General features: G+C 32.9%; 1 protein-coding gene across 2 annotated transcripts in view; it reads left to right on the top strand.

The window, feature by feature from the left end:
* Positions 1 to 13,309, top strand: part of LOC117107277 (transmembrane protein 237-like) — a 33,272-nt gene that overhangs the window by 3,853 nt on the left and 16,110 nt on the right. The window contains exons 3-8 of one of the 2 annotated variants that reach the window (XM_033248908.1): positions 3,669 to 3,719; positions 7,742 to 7,969; positions 8,586 to 8,702; positions 10,339 to 10,423; positions 11,118 to 11,161; positions 13,079 to 13,213. In XM_033248908.1, coding sequence (XP_033104799.1) covers positions 3,669 to 3,719; positions 7,742 to 7,969; positions 8,586 to 8,702; positions 10,339 to 10,423; positions 11,118 to 11,161; positions 13,079 to 13,213 — 660 coding nt within the window. The remainder of the gene's footprint in view (positions 1 to 3,668; positions 3,720 to 7,741; positions 7,970 to 8,585; positions 8,703 to 10,338; positions 10,424 to 11,117; positions 11,162 to 13,078; positions 13,214 to 13,309) is intronic. The other variant, XM_033248909.1, reaches the window with a different exon arrangement.

Raw genomic sequence — 13,309 nt, forward strand, 5'->3', positions numbered from 1 at the left:
ACTGCAAAAATATTTCAATTGATTACCATCCAATCATGGAGAAAATATATGTTCACCATGATCCAATATTTTTTTTTTTTTAACTTTTTGGATATTTTATTATTTTAATCTGTTATAATATTGCCTAGCAAAATTTTTTCTAATAGCATAAATAATAGTACCATATTTTTTTATTATGCTTGTATAACGCATACTGATAAAGCCTGATAAAACTTGCAAAAAAAAAAAAAATAGGAGGGTAAAAGAGGATGGACCAATTAAAATGCAAATGCAAAGATAAGAACAGTGCGCCCCTATCACAAGATGTCAACCAGCCCTGACCCGGTTTATACCACATCATTTAGTCCACAAATAAAAATGGAAATGATGGAAAAAGAGAACAAAAATTATAATGTTGCTCAAAGAAGAACAAATTCCAAGCTTAGCATTTCAGATTTTTTAAATGTTAAATGCTAAAACACAGTGTGTGGTATATTAGTAACAAACACAGTGGTATATTAGTAACAAACACAGTGGTATATTAGTAACAAACACAGTGGTATATTAGTAACAAACCATAGATAATCCTGTTAATCTAATAAGTAACACTCACAAATTAGTAATTATACTCTTGAATAAGTATCATGTGTCTTGGTATCTTTATTGCAAAAACATGTACAATTTTCACCCACTACTCACATTGTCACATGACTCAGGTTGGATTGGATTTGATTTATTCGGTGTAAACACCAAGGATAGCCCACGAAAGTCTAGAAGAAGACTTATTTCTAGTGGAGTCCTTCTGGTGGTGATTGGGCAGTACACCGGGAGACAATCCCCTACTCTTTTCCGAAGAGTGTACTGCGTTCTTTAACGTGCACATGGGCCATCAATGCACACGGGACCAACGGCTTCAATGTCTCATCCGAAAGATGGTGCGCTATTATTTCAGCTGTAGGGCTGAAATACAAGGAGAGGCAGCGATGGGAATTGAACCATGGACCTAGAGATCGCCACGGTTCAGCGCACACACAGTGGCTACCACCAGATTGGCCGACTGAGCTAAGCTGCTCTCTCATAAATTGGTTGAAAGTTGTATCTATTATAAATGTTAAAATCTTGGGTTCATATCTAGGAAAGCTTCAATGTTATAACTGTAAATCTGTATTTTTTGTATTTTGGCATTAAACTTGGCCAAGACCTAATGCCCTCCCACATGGCCAATATTTGTAAGGAGTGAAAACATTAATATTGTTCATTTATTTGTGTTCTGAGCTAAAAAAAACATTTTGTTCAAAAACAATATTCCTAGAAAGTAAATTTGTAGAAGGAACTTGTATCATATCGGAAAACCGATTACTGTCAGCAAGTGTGAATCCACTTGACAGAATAACAAGATGACATTCTTTATTGAAACAACATGGAAAATGAAGAAAACATTCATCTTTGCATTGGAATTTACCTTGTCTTTGTTCAGCCATGTGCATTCTGTTTAACTGTCCTGTATCCATATCCCAATTGGAAAATTAAGAATGAAAAGTGCATTCAGCTGCTCTGTGTCTCCATATTTTTTTTCTTCTGAGAACAGTATCGATTTGTGTCTTGATTTATTTGAATATTGTTTTTGTTCATCTCCCTACAGAATTTTTGCAAGTCTCGAAACCTTTTAAATGATTTATTAGTTAAAGTTAAGTTCAGGAGTTCACTTTAGTTGAGCATTATGTTTGATGATTCGTTGGTCAGCTATGTAAATCGCAGATGTCTTCAGTTTGTTTAATTATATATAAGTAGAGCTGTAGAAAGAGGGGAGCACTGTACTCCAAAATATGCTAATTTTCAATTATAATTCAATGTATTAGTGTTTATGGTAAAGCATTTCTAAACAAAAATCTCCCCATCCCTTCCCCACCTACTGGTTCCTTATACATCACATGACCCCTCATGCTCAGTCAGCTAATCTGGTGGTAGCCGCTGTGTGTGCGCTGAACCGTGGAGATCTCTAGGTCCCCGGTTCAATTCCCATTGCTGCCTCTCCTTGTGTTAAATACAAGTTACAATAGCGCGCCATATTTCGGATGAGACGTTTAAACCATTGGTCCCGTGTGCATTATGGCCCATGTGCACGTTAAAGAACGCAGTACACTCTTCGGAAAAAAGTAGGGATTGTCTCCCGGTGTCCTGCCCAATCACCACCAGAAGGACCCCACTGGAAATAAGTCTTCTTCTAGACTTTCGTGGGCTATTCTTGGTGTTCACACCGAATAAATCCAATCCAATCCCTACCGATATTTTTCTCTGGATCCGCCTGTGTAGTATTCAAAAAGTCAGGCAAAATACTAACAAAAAAACAATACAAGAAAATCTGAAACTTTATGAACACAAGTTACATGCAATCTTAAAGAGTCCAAATCTCTCGTAAAAAGAGCGAGTCCTAGAAATTGGAAAAGTTGCCCATGTTCTCACAAGCATTCAAAAATCTATAATATAAATACCCATTTCATTCATATTTAGAATGATTCATATTGTTTAACACAATTCTTGAAAATATATAGTTACAATAGGAAGCACAACACCCTATATATTCACTTTCATTTTCAGTGTTATAAATTTAAAACTGTAACAATGTCAAAAGCTCATGTTTTTTTTAATCCACAGTTACAAAGTTTTAACTTATACCATTAAACCTAGCCTAGAGCTAATGCCACACACACATGGCGGATGATTTTTTGTCTTTTCCCCCAATGTTTTAAGGAACGAAAACATTGTTTTTTCAACATCCAATAATAATATAATAATAATAACGATTTTTAAAGCGCAAACATCACCACCAAAATTGATGCTCAAGGCACATTTAATGACCGATACAGGAAATGTAACAGGATCAATGACCAGTATCATGTAACCACAAGTGGCTGCCAAGAACATAAAATAGGGTTGTTTGTTATTTTACGTTTTCCTGCCTTCACTATATTACTGATTTTTCTGGTATAGAAACAATGTGTTAATATTTGTGATTTATCTGAGGATGAATTTGTTATTCATGCAGTCGTTGTGTATATTTAAAATGAATTAAAGTGAACCGCTGTAAAAGTTCCCTATGATCGTATGTCATTTTATAGGTTGTTACTGTGCTTATGTATGTCCTTAGGAACATCACGCCTCCTCTCGACCTTAGCCGCGCAATCACTGATCTAGGGGTGTAAGTGAGTATAAGGTAGTAAAATACATACTCCAAGTATCGAAATGCACGCCATCGTGTCGGGATTCAATATTTCGACATTAATTATGTCATCATCTGGAATAATTAATGTCAAAATAATGAATCTCGACACGATGGTGTGCATTTCGATACTTGGAGTATGTATTATACTATCTTATCAGAGATTAATCAGTGGACCTTTCGGTAAAGTGAGTATGTTCTTTGAATGTCAAAGTACTATCTTCAACATTATTGAATATACAGTCCCCCATGGAGCTAAGTATGTGTCGCGTATGTGTTTTATCTAATGTGAGGTGATGTCTATTTACCTGTAATGTGGCATGACTACATGCTGCCAACCATTGAAAGGTTAAAAGGTTGATAAATTGTTATTATAGTACAAGCCTTGGTACATACACTATCAAATATTATGTCAAACATTGCTATTGTTATGATATCATAATTACACTTATTAATTCTTTTTCTTTAGATGCACCATCTCCTGGTAGAAGACGAGTGAAATCTAAGAAAAAACCTGAAGGTAAAATTCAGTTTTCAAATTTAATTTTGAATAATATTTATAATAAATGATAAAATTAATGATAAATCTGTTTACAGTACGTTCCACATCTATCTCAAGCACTTTTAAAACAACTTGATATTATACTAAATTTTAAAAGTGTGTACATGCTTAACTTTTGACACAAGCAACCTTTTAAACTTTTTTTTGCAAACTTTTAATTTGCCGCAGCTTCCTGGAAAATGTCCACTTTTTCGGTCATGATAACTCTGTTATAAATAGAAATAATTCCTTTTATGAACATGAACTTAGTAATTAATCAAGAATATTACTGAGAATATCATATCCCCTCTTTGTCAGCCTCCTCCCACCCACATATATTTGGAACTAGTACTTCGCTGTATTCATATGTGATATTAAATCCACCAGAATTATTTTGACTTTTTAAGTGTGCGTCACAAACTGTAGAGAAATGGAAGTCTAATGTAATTGAATAATGTTAACAAGATGTTTGGATTAACATTCAACTGGCCATTACTATTCTTTGTTGTTATGCTATCAGATAAGCTAGTATTAAATGATGCTGAGAGCTTTTTGCCATAATCCCTACAGTCCTGTTGTTCAAATCCAAGAAAGTTATTGAGCATTATTTGATTATAGAAAGTAGTTGTTTGTGATCTTGCTCGATGGTATACACTACATGCACAAGACAACATGTCAATGATTTAACATGCATAAAGCAAAACACTTTTTTTATACCTTGGCTTTATTTTAGAAGGATCTTCAGAGGAGGGTGAATAAAATACATATCATATTAATTCCTCTGGTATAAGTCCACCCCCACACTTGTTGATCACAAAATTTGGTTTGTAAACTTCACTCTAAGGAAAAACTAGAACATAAAATTGGGCATAAAGTAGGAGGCAGGTAGGCTTATGCCTTAGGTAGACTTATACCAGAGGTGGGCTTATTACCCGAGGAATTAAGGTATAATGAAAAGTTTAAATTGTTATTTAGCAAAATGGTTCTACCAAAAGCATCTATGAGGATGAGTAAATGGTAATATAATTTGATTAAAGAATAAAGAAAATACAAGTACTGTACTTGTTATAGAAAGTAATTGAGGGTGCTCTTGCTGTAGGTTTTCGCTCAATTTGTAATCCTGATGTGTAAGAAATGTAATGGGACAATTTAAACGGTTCAGTAATTGAACTTTATATTTGTTTTCATTCTGAAGAAAAAAAATTTACATTTTATCATCACCGCATACAAATTTTCAATTTTCTACTGGACAGCATGTCCGTTAACAGGCCAAAAATTTAAGTTTATTTCTAATAATTGTTATCAGCAGGTGGTGGATTCATGAAACAAGTATTTAAACTGTCTTGCCTAATAAGCATGTGCTTATATCAACAATATTACATTTGTTAAGGGATGGTTGTAGATGGTAGATTCATATTTTTGATTTTTATTACAACATAAAGTTACATCTTATTTTACTGAGTTTTTTTATCAGTATATTCAGGACATAAAGCCATCAAATTCTCCAGGAAATTACTGTAGTAAATTGAATGTACATAGTCTCTTTATGTCCTCTTACAATTTTGAACACTTGCTAATATTCTCATTTCTTTTATTGTGAATGAAAGTATTCCTCATGTATTATTCGCTTTGCAGAATTACGTGTAGACTATGCATGCACATGGTTATCACTAAAATTACTTTTTAGTATTCACTTTAAACTACAAATGAAAGATATTTATTTACTCTCTTGATCTAATGATCGTTTGATCCTCCTGTGAGGCTGACCTGAAGCCCTACTGTAATGTACTACGCATTAGTTGTATTAAACGTCATCAGTGTTGAGATGCGTCGTTACTATTCAATTCAGGTATGCGTTGGTGTTCCTGCATCATTATGAATACAGGGAATGTAAATAAAGGTCTGGAAATGAACTTGGTATTTTGAGGGATACAAATATCAGCCTTCATGTCGACATTAAGCATTGTAATGACCTTATTCATAGCACATGTTATTTAAGTTTCTTATTTACCTGATGTATGCATTGATTGTACGCTAAGATGACATGACAGGAGATTTATAAAATTATCTTCCAATTTTTCAGCATGCTTAAAGCTTCCGGGTGAAACCTTTTTTATACCTTGTCTAGCAAACCTAATTTTTAAACATCCTAAATCCCACTTTGGCAAAGTGGTTCTGCCAAAAAAAGCAAAAGGTAGAGCAGAATATAAAAGAAATATTTTATTGGTCAATATAAAAATACTGAGAGGTTAGGTAATAAGGCTGCCCTTATGCCTGTGTACTTGATATACCATTTTGTGTTCATAAAGAATACTATGTTGAAACATTCATTATTGGAATTGATATTTTTTAAGAATGTCTGATGGTAGAAAAAGTTTTTACAAATCCAAAGAGTATAGAAAGAAAAGAGAGCCTAAGTACCCTAGTAATGGAAGTCGCCATCGTCATAAAGTGTGTCTGTTGCGTTTGGTTGTCTCATGGAAGTGCACCCCCTCATCCCTCATAAGATATGAAAACGCATTCGTTTAATAGTGACATTAATCTAGCTATCGCCCTCTATGAAGGAATTGCGTGTTGTGGAAAACAGATAAACAAGCAAGCAAACCTTGCTAGACTCTACTGGGTAACTGTGATGACCAAATGATCCACTGACCCTTATCATCAGATGCCTAATTTAGAGAACAAGTCTAGTTTCAGTACTGGGATTTTAAAATTTAGGTTAACATGAAAACAATGCAAAAAAAAATTATAAATATTACAACAAAATTGTTAAAATAGCTAGCGTATATTGTACTTTCTTGTATACAGTAATGGCAAATGAACAACAAAGTATGCAGATTGATGGTGTAATTGTGAAAATTACATGTTTCATAATTGCAATAATATATTAAGGGACAAAACAGAGCTAGCTGATTAGGGTAAGATCTGTCAAAATATTTTGGTGATGGACTGGTGGATCGCAACGCACAGTTTGCGGAATGTTGAAATAGGTGGAGTAAAAAATAAAATTGTATTGGTGAATACTAAAAATTGTATTGGTAAAAAGTAAAAAACTGTATTAGATGCTACAGTACCCCTGTAAAAAAAAAGAAGTAAATGTGATGCTGCGATGTAATCATGTAATATGATTGTTACATGCTTTATAAAAATGTAATTCATTTTGTGGATGGGAATATAGATTCATTATGGGTATTACAAGATGAAAACTAAAGTCCATCACATGGTAACGAAAATGTTTTCTTATTCTGATTTTCAACTTGAAGCCAATAACGTATTTAAATACAAAGGAAGTAACTATTATATAGCATATTGAATATACCTTTAAGATGATAATAAGGACATGCAGAATGAAATGATATTTTGTGACTGAGTTATTCTTTTCTTTAACCTCGATTCTTAATGCCCTTCGTTGTGTCTATGCTTATTTGGCATAATTTGCTGGCTATTAATTGAGGCGTATTGATGCCTTGGCTTATTCAATCTTAAATTGTGCGCAGTTGTAAGACACAAATAAACTAATTTGAGGATTATATTGTATCTTGTTATCTAGGTCACAGATTCTTGTTCTGTGACAGTTAATTAATTAGCACTTGATTCATTCATTGGTTCTATGACTATATTTAACTTTACATATTTTACATGTAATTCATAATGTTTAATTCTCAAAATTTATTCAGCAATTTATTCAAATTTAGGCCAGACTTTTTTTATACCTTGTTTAGCGACCCCCGCCTGCCAATAATGAGGATTTCAAATAAAAATTAAATTTTGGTCAATTAGCACACCCGCCGCCATGAAAAAATAGAAATTTCAGAAGAAAATAATAGTTTTTATTTATTTTTAATACATTTCCACTGCCTTGAAATCTCCAAAAATAAGGTATGTATATTTCTTCCTAATTATAACTATAAAGTCACAGCTTAGTTCCAATGTTTATATTTATATACATCATCATTGGATGATGGAATTTTTATCCTCATTTTTTTCATTTTAATTTTTAGTAGATGCCAGCGATTCGCAGCAATCTGGCATAAACAGAAATGCAACAACCCTATCAGAGGAACAAGGTAACCAGAGTACAGATGTCACTGACGGAAAGAAACGGGCACGCAAAAAGAAACGACCCACTTCTGGCTTCGACCCCGACAGCGGTGATGGGGAGAACATGGAGGACGATGCTCCAATGAACTCTTCAAAGATTTCAAACGGAGCTGCCAGACGCAAACGAGGTAGGCGCAGCATAACAACTACACTACATTATGCTACTTTAATGGTTTTATAATTGCTTCAAAATATCCTTTATTACTGCATTTATCATCTAATTGTGGCAATAAATACTTTACTGTTTCTCTATTTATTTCTCATTAAATTATCATCACATTGTTTAATAGTTAACTCTACATTCAAAATTCAACATTGTCTAATAATAATAGTAACAAATATAGCACCAATTAACAATTTATCAAAGGCGCTAAGTGAGGAAATAAAGCAGATTAACATTCCTGTAATAGGTTTTAAGATTTTTCGTAAAAGAAAGCAATTTAGATGAATTGCGACCTGAAAGTAGCAAGGAATTCCAAGTGAAGGGGGCTGGAAAAGAAAAGGCACATTGTTTTGCGTTATTTTCATTCAACAATCAGCATTTATGTTTAAATATAAAATGAGATTTGTTTCATAATTACCATTACCAATCAGTAGTTGGGAGATAAGTATGTTCTAAATTATCACACAAACATGTTGTATTACTCTGTAAGTAACATTTTTATTAGTAAAGAATCATTGCATATGACTTTTACCTCTAAACTATGTAGGATTCCACAAATAGGTCTTTTTTCTATATTGTAGACAGTTCAGCACGATTACAACGTATACAGAGGTCAGTTAGTGATGATGGATTAGCCTCAACTGATGTTCAAAAAAGCTCAGCGAAGAAAAGACGCCGTCCAAGATCCAAGCTCATTGGTAAGACCTATATTGGCAATATTTCGGTGATAATTCTACCTTCTCAGAATTGTAAAGTTAAAGTCAGTTTGTGTATGAAAAAAAAACATAGATTTTTCTTTTGATTGGTGAGTTAAATTTATTGTAAGAACTAAGAAATATAGATTGCTGGTGGCTCTTTATAAATATTTTAAGTAGCAATATTTTGTAGGGATTGCAAATGCCAAGCATCCCAAATGATGAGATTTAATGACCACTAACTTAAATGCCAAATCTAGCCTAAATGAACATTTTTCAACCAGCAATAAAGGGTAATAATTCTGTCTCGTTGATGAGGATGTCGTAATTTGTGGAAGGTATTTCCAGTGTTTAGCAAAGTCGTGAACTTGACTTACGAAGTCATGAATTCCAAACGTTACTGGAGATGTCTTGCATAAAGTACATAAATTCTATCAAATAATCAAATATGTTAACTTTTCTGTATTACTAAATGGTAAATTTTTATTTTTTTGCTCTTCAAAAAACAATGGGCTGATTAACTTTTGAGTCTATTAAGGTATTTTTGTAGCATTAATTGCATATTCATGAGCTAGAATTTGCATGCACAAGTGTAAATATAGTCATGAACATAGACCACGTTTAATTTCATTTCATAGTGTAAACATATAAGTTTCAGGGCATATAAATAAAAATATAAAAATGTGGATAAAATCATGATAAAATATAAATATGAAACAAACTAGAATGTTATGTCTGCCAGTGTACACTGAATTTGACTGAATTCTATAGAATGCATTGTAATCAGTTACTGATAATATTGTAGTGTAAATTCATATTTAATTCAATTCAAATTTTTTTTATTTATCTCATGTGGGGTAATTTTAAACAAGACTGAATAACTACAGCATAAAAAACTAAAAATCTACTAAGAAACCCATTTATAACATGTAAATCAACAAAGCTATTTCTATCTACTTTTATTTAAAATAGCCTTATACCAGTTATGACAAAGGAATTTAATTTCCGTTTAGTCCTACACATACATGACTCCGATGTGGTAGGAGTTAAAACTCAAAAAAAGGGCATGTTCTCTTGTTTCTAAAATATGTTTACATTTACTTAAAATTTGTTTGTCACAGACGGACGAGAGACTGTGTAATAGACTTCCTATTATTTTTGAGCATGAATTTACTATTTTCTGTATCTATCTTTGAGGTTTAAATTATAATACTGTACCAACATATAAAAGAACCAGCTGAGACTGTCCTCAAATATGATACCAAGGTACTTATAGGAGTTAACAATCTCAACTGGTTTGTTATTTAAGGGTGTGACCCCAGGACTGTGTCTTTTTCGCCGGAAATCAATAATCATTTCCTTTGTTTTGGAAACATTCAAATTTAAGATTGTGTCATCACAAAATTTATTAAATGTATCCAAAACTGAGCAATGACCATCAAAAAACAGGTTAATATTCTTCTGTTTTACAATTTAGTGCATTTCAAACTGCTAATATGAGTGTTTTCTAGTTGTATGTATTTCACAGTGATCATAAATGCCTTAGATTGCATCATAATCAAAGTATTATATAGGGATTATGACTCTAGTATTTGTTTCACATATGTCTATTATGCAATGCTTTTTAATGTTAAAAAAGAAAGTGCAGATGAAGAAGCAATAACGCCGCATGGAAGGCAAGCTGGTGGACGAGTAGGAAAACCAAAACGAAAGAAAACTCCAAAGTAAGTGAATAGTGTATTTTGTTATAACGATATAATATTTGTAGTAAAACTTTAGAAAATTTATTAAAACATTAAATTCAAAACGGCTTTATAATAATTTTAGGATTTTTTTTATTACTATGGCAAATTTAAATCCTGGTCTAAATTACTCATTATTACAGAAAATAACAAATTCTATATTCAGTACATTCTCGGCTGTCTTAAAAATGTCTGTCTTGTGTTGAATTGAAGACGAAATAATGATATGATATGATATGTGATATATTCATGGACAAAATCATTAGTTAGAATCTTTTGATTGATGCTGTTCGAAAGTGTTGAACTCTGTATCTTGTATGTTCTTGTATTCGAAAATAATTAATTGTTTTCTTTTTCCATTTCCTGTAATTTAGTACCAGTTTCATTATCGATATTATCTACAGTATTGGCATATTATACTCGATTGTGTTTTCTAAATCATTGAAATGGACTTTTGAGAATGTATGTGTAGTATAAATAGTACCATGTTTGAATTATTATACCTAATAATGGACAGTAATTCCAACTAAAAGGCTAGCAGTTAGAAATCTCTTGTTTACTATCATAATACCCTGCAATTTATCGAGATAAATTTTCTGATTTAAGAAATGATTAATTAGAGTAGTTTATAATTAGGAATGATTTTTTTTTTGTGTTCCAACCTCTGTTTATGTAGGTTACCTGGCTCTGGTGAAGATGATTATTTAGCTGATGGAGAAGGTATGAAAGATTATAGATGGCAGACATTTTGGATTATAATTACTTAACAGAATATCGAAACCCCACAAATTCCAAAGTTGAATTTGTATTTGCCTTATAAATTTGATTCCAAGCAACTGTGAATTTTGCAATTCAGCAACTCTCGGTCATAGCAATTTTATTTTAATCATGTTAAATTATTATTTATTGGCACAATACATAATATTTAATTAAAATGTTCTAAAGCAGGAGGGCATTATCTGACAGACTTGAGGAGACATAATTTATACAATCAGATTTCTCTAAAACCATTCAAGGAAAGTCTTATTTAAAAACATTGAAGTTTGACATACAAGCATATGGGGCAAAGACAAGTCAAACAGTCACTTCTTGCAAATGTAAATAGTGAAAACATGTTGGAATGTCAACATTTTCTAAATCTATTTTATTGCACTAAACTAAACTACAGTATGCTATGTTGTTATTTTCCCTATTTTCGATGTTAAAACACTATTTTTCGCGCCGCACCTTTAGGCTGTAACGATCGAGAGGAAACAGTCATTAAGAAACTGTAGTAGTGGTAGCTTTTACTACGAAGAAATTGGAATTCCGAACTAGGCAATGCGCATGCGCAGTTACCAAATAATGTCTGTGAATTACCTATAAAAACACAATGAGCATGCGCTTGGAAATGCTAGACAGCCAGTGAGCATGTGCATTGAGTAAGTGACATTATTGAGCCATGTCCAGCAAAAACACGTCTCATGAACCAAATAGTGGCTGCGAAGAGTGTATGATTACCAAAAAATTGTCTGAGGAACCAAGCAACAGCTGCAAAGAGGGTATGAAATAGAAACGATTGAATTTTATATGCAACAATTGAGCATGTGCAATTCAGCTGAAGCGGTCAGGTTATGGATGGAAAATAATGAGAACTCGAGCAGGTCGAAAGCGTCTATTTTGGCTTTCTTTAGACAGTTCATCAGTTTTCATCAGGGGGAATTGTAACTAATTAGGCTCTATCGTCCTGCCTACGTACGTAGGCATATGCATTGAAAATCCCATAAAAAATAACCACAGAAAATGACGACACAACCTAGGGCCTACTACTAGCCAAGTAGTGGAGCCAGGGTATGTCCAATCTCGGGCGGCCATGTATAGATACCCCAAATTGCATTGTTGACAGGCTGTCAAGTGGCTAAGGCTATGTTTCAGCCATAGTTGCAAGCATTTTCATGGCATATAAATAAATTGTAGTTAAGCATTAAGCCTCTTAAAAGAAAAAATTAAAAAAACAGTAACAGGCGCTGTGGATGGCAAAGCGAACAAGGGAAAACAACGTAAAAGATTAAGAGATGAGATCGATATTTATTGGGGAAGAGTGAAATGGTGCAAAACAGCAAGAAAGAAAGATTGATTTGGCGTCGACATCCTGAGACATTTGACCAGCAGTGGACCGACAATAGCTGATGATGAAGCCTCTGAAGGTTATCAACGTAATTAACTTACCACACACCTCTGTCTGAGAAAGCTAATTTCTCAAATACTGTTCTCTAAACACCTGTATGGTACTCTTGTAGCTTCCAAATGATGAATTTAAACAATTTTTTTTACCATTTTATAACTTACATTTTTTTGTTCAACCCAATATTTAAGCTAAAAATTCATTTTTTGGCGATAAATGCCTGGTTTGGCTTGTCTTTGCCACATATAATAAAGCATGGAGAACAAATGGAGACTGTGATCTGATTAAACAATAGAATTATATAGATCATCAAGAGGCCATTAATATTCAGCTTACTTGATTAATTATTCTCATTAAAAACTGTCAAACGAACAACTGTTTAAATGAGATTTTTCAACGATATATATTGATAATTAGAAGTGCAAATTTAAAAATATTTTATTTCATTTCACTTTTTTTTGTTTTTGTTACAGGCATGTCAACAATTGAGTTCCTAGTATCAGCAGAGGATATAGTGACAGAAGATAGGACAGCTGATGCTAATCAACCAATCTCAGCAACAACTCTTCCAAGCCAGCCAATCCCACGACTCTTTATGGAGAGAAAGGGTAATCATATATAATGTATATTGTAGTATATGTTCTATTTTCTATAGTGTTCTCAAGACCCGACTACTGTATATTTACTTAGTAGTGGTATAGTGC

Source organism: Anneissia japonica, unplaced genomic scaffold (assembly GCF_011630105.1).
Source record: "Anneissia japonica isolate Jap-2015-1 unplaced genomic scaffold, ASM1163010v1 scaffold211_len1577895_cov191, whole genome shotgun sequence".
NCBI classification, from domain to species: domain Eukaryota; kingdom Metazoa; phylum Echinodermata; class Crinoidea; order Comatulida; family Comatulidae; genus Anneissia; species Anneissia japonica.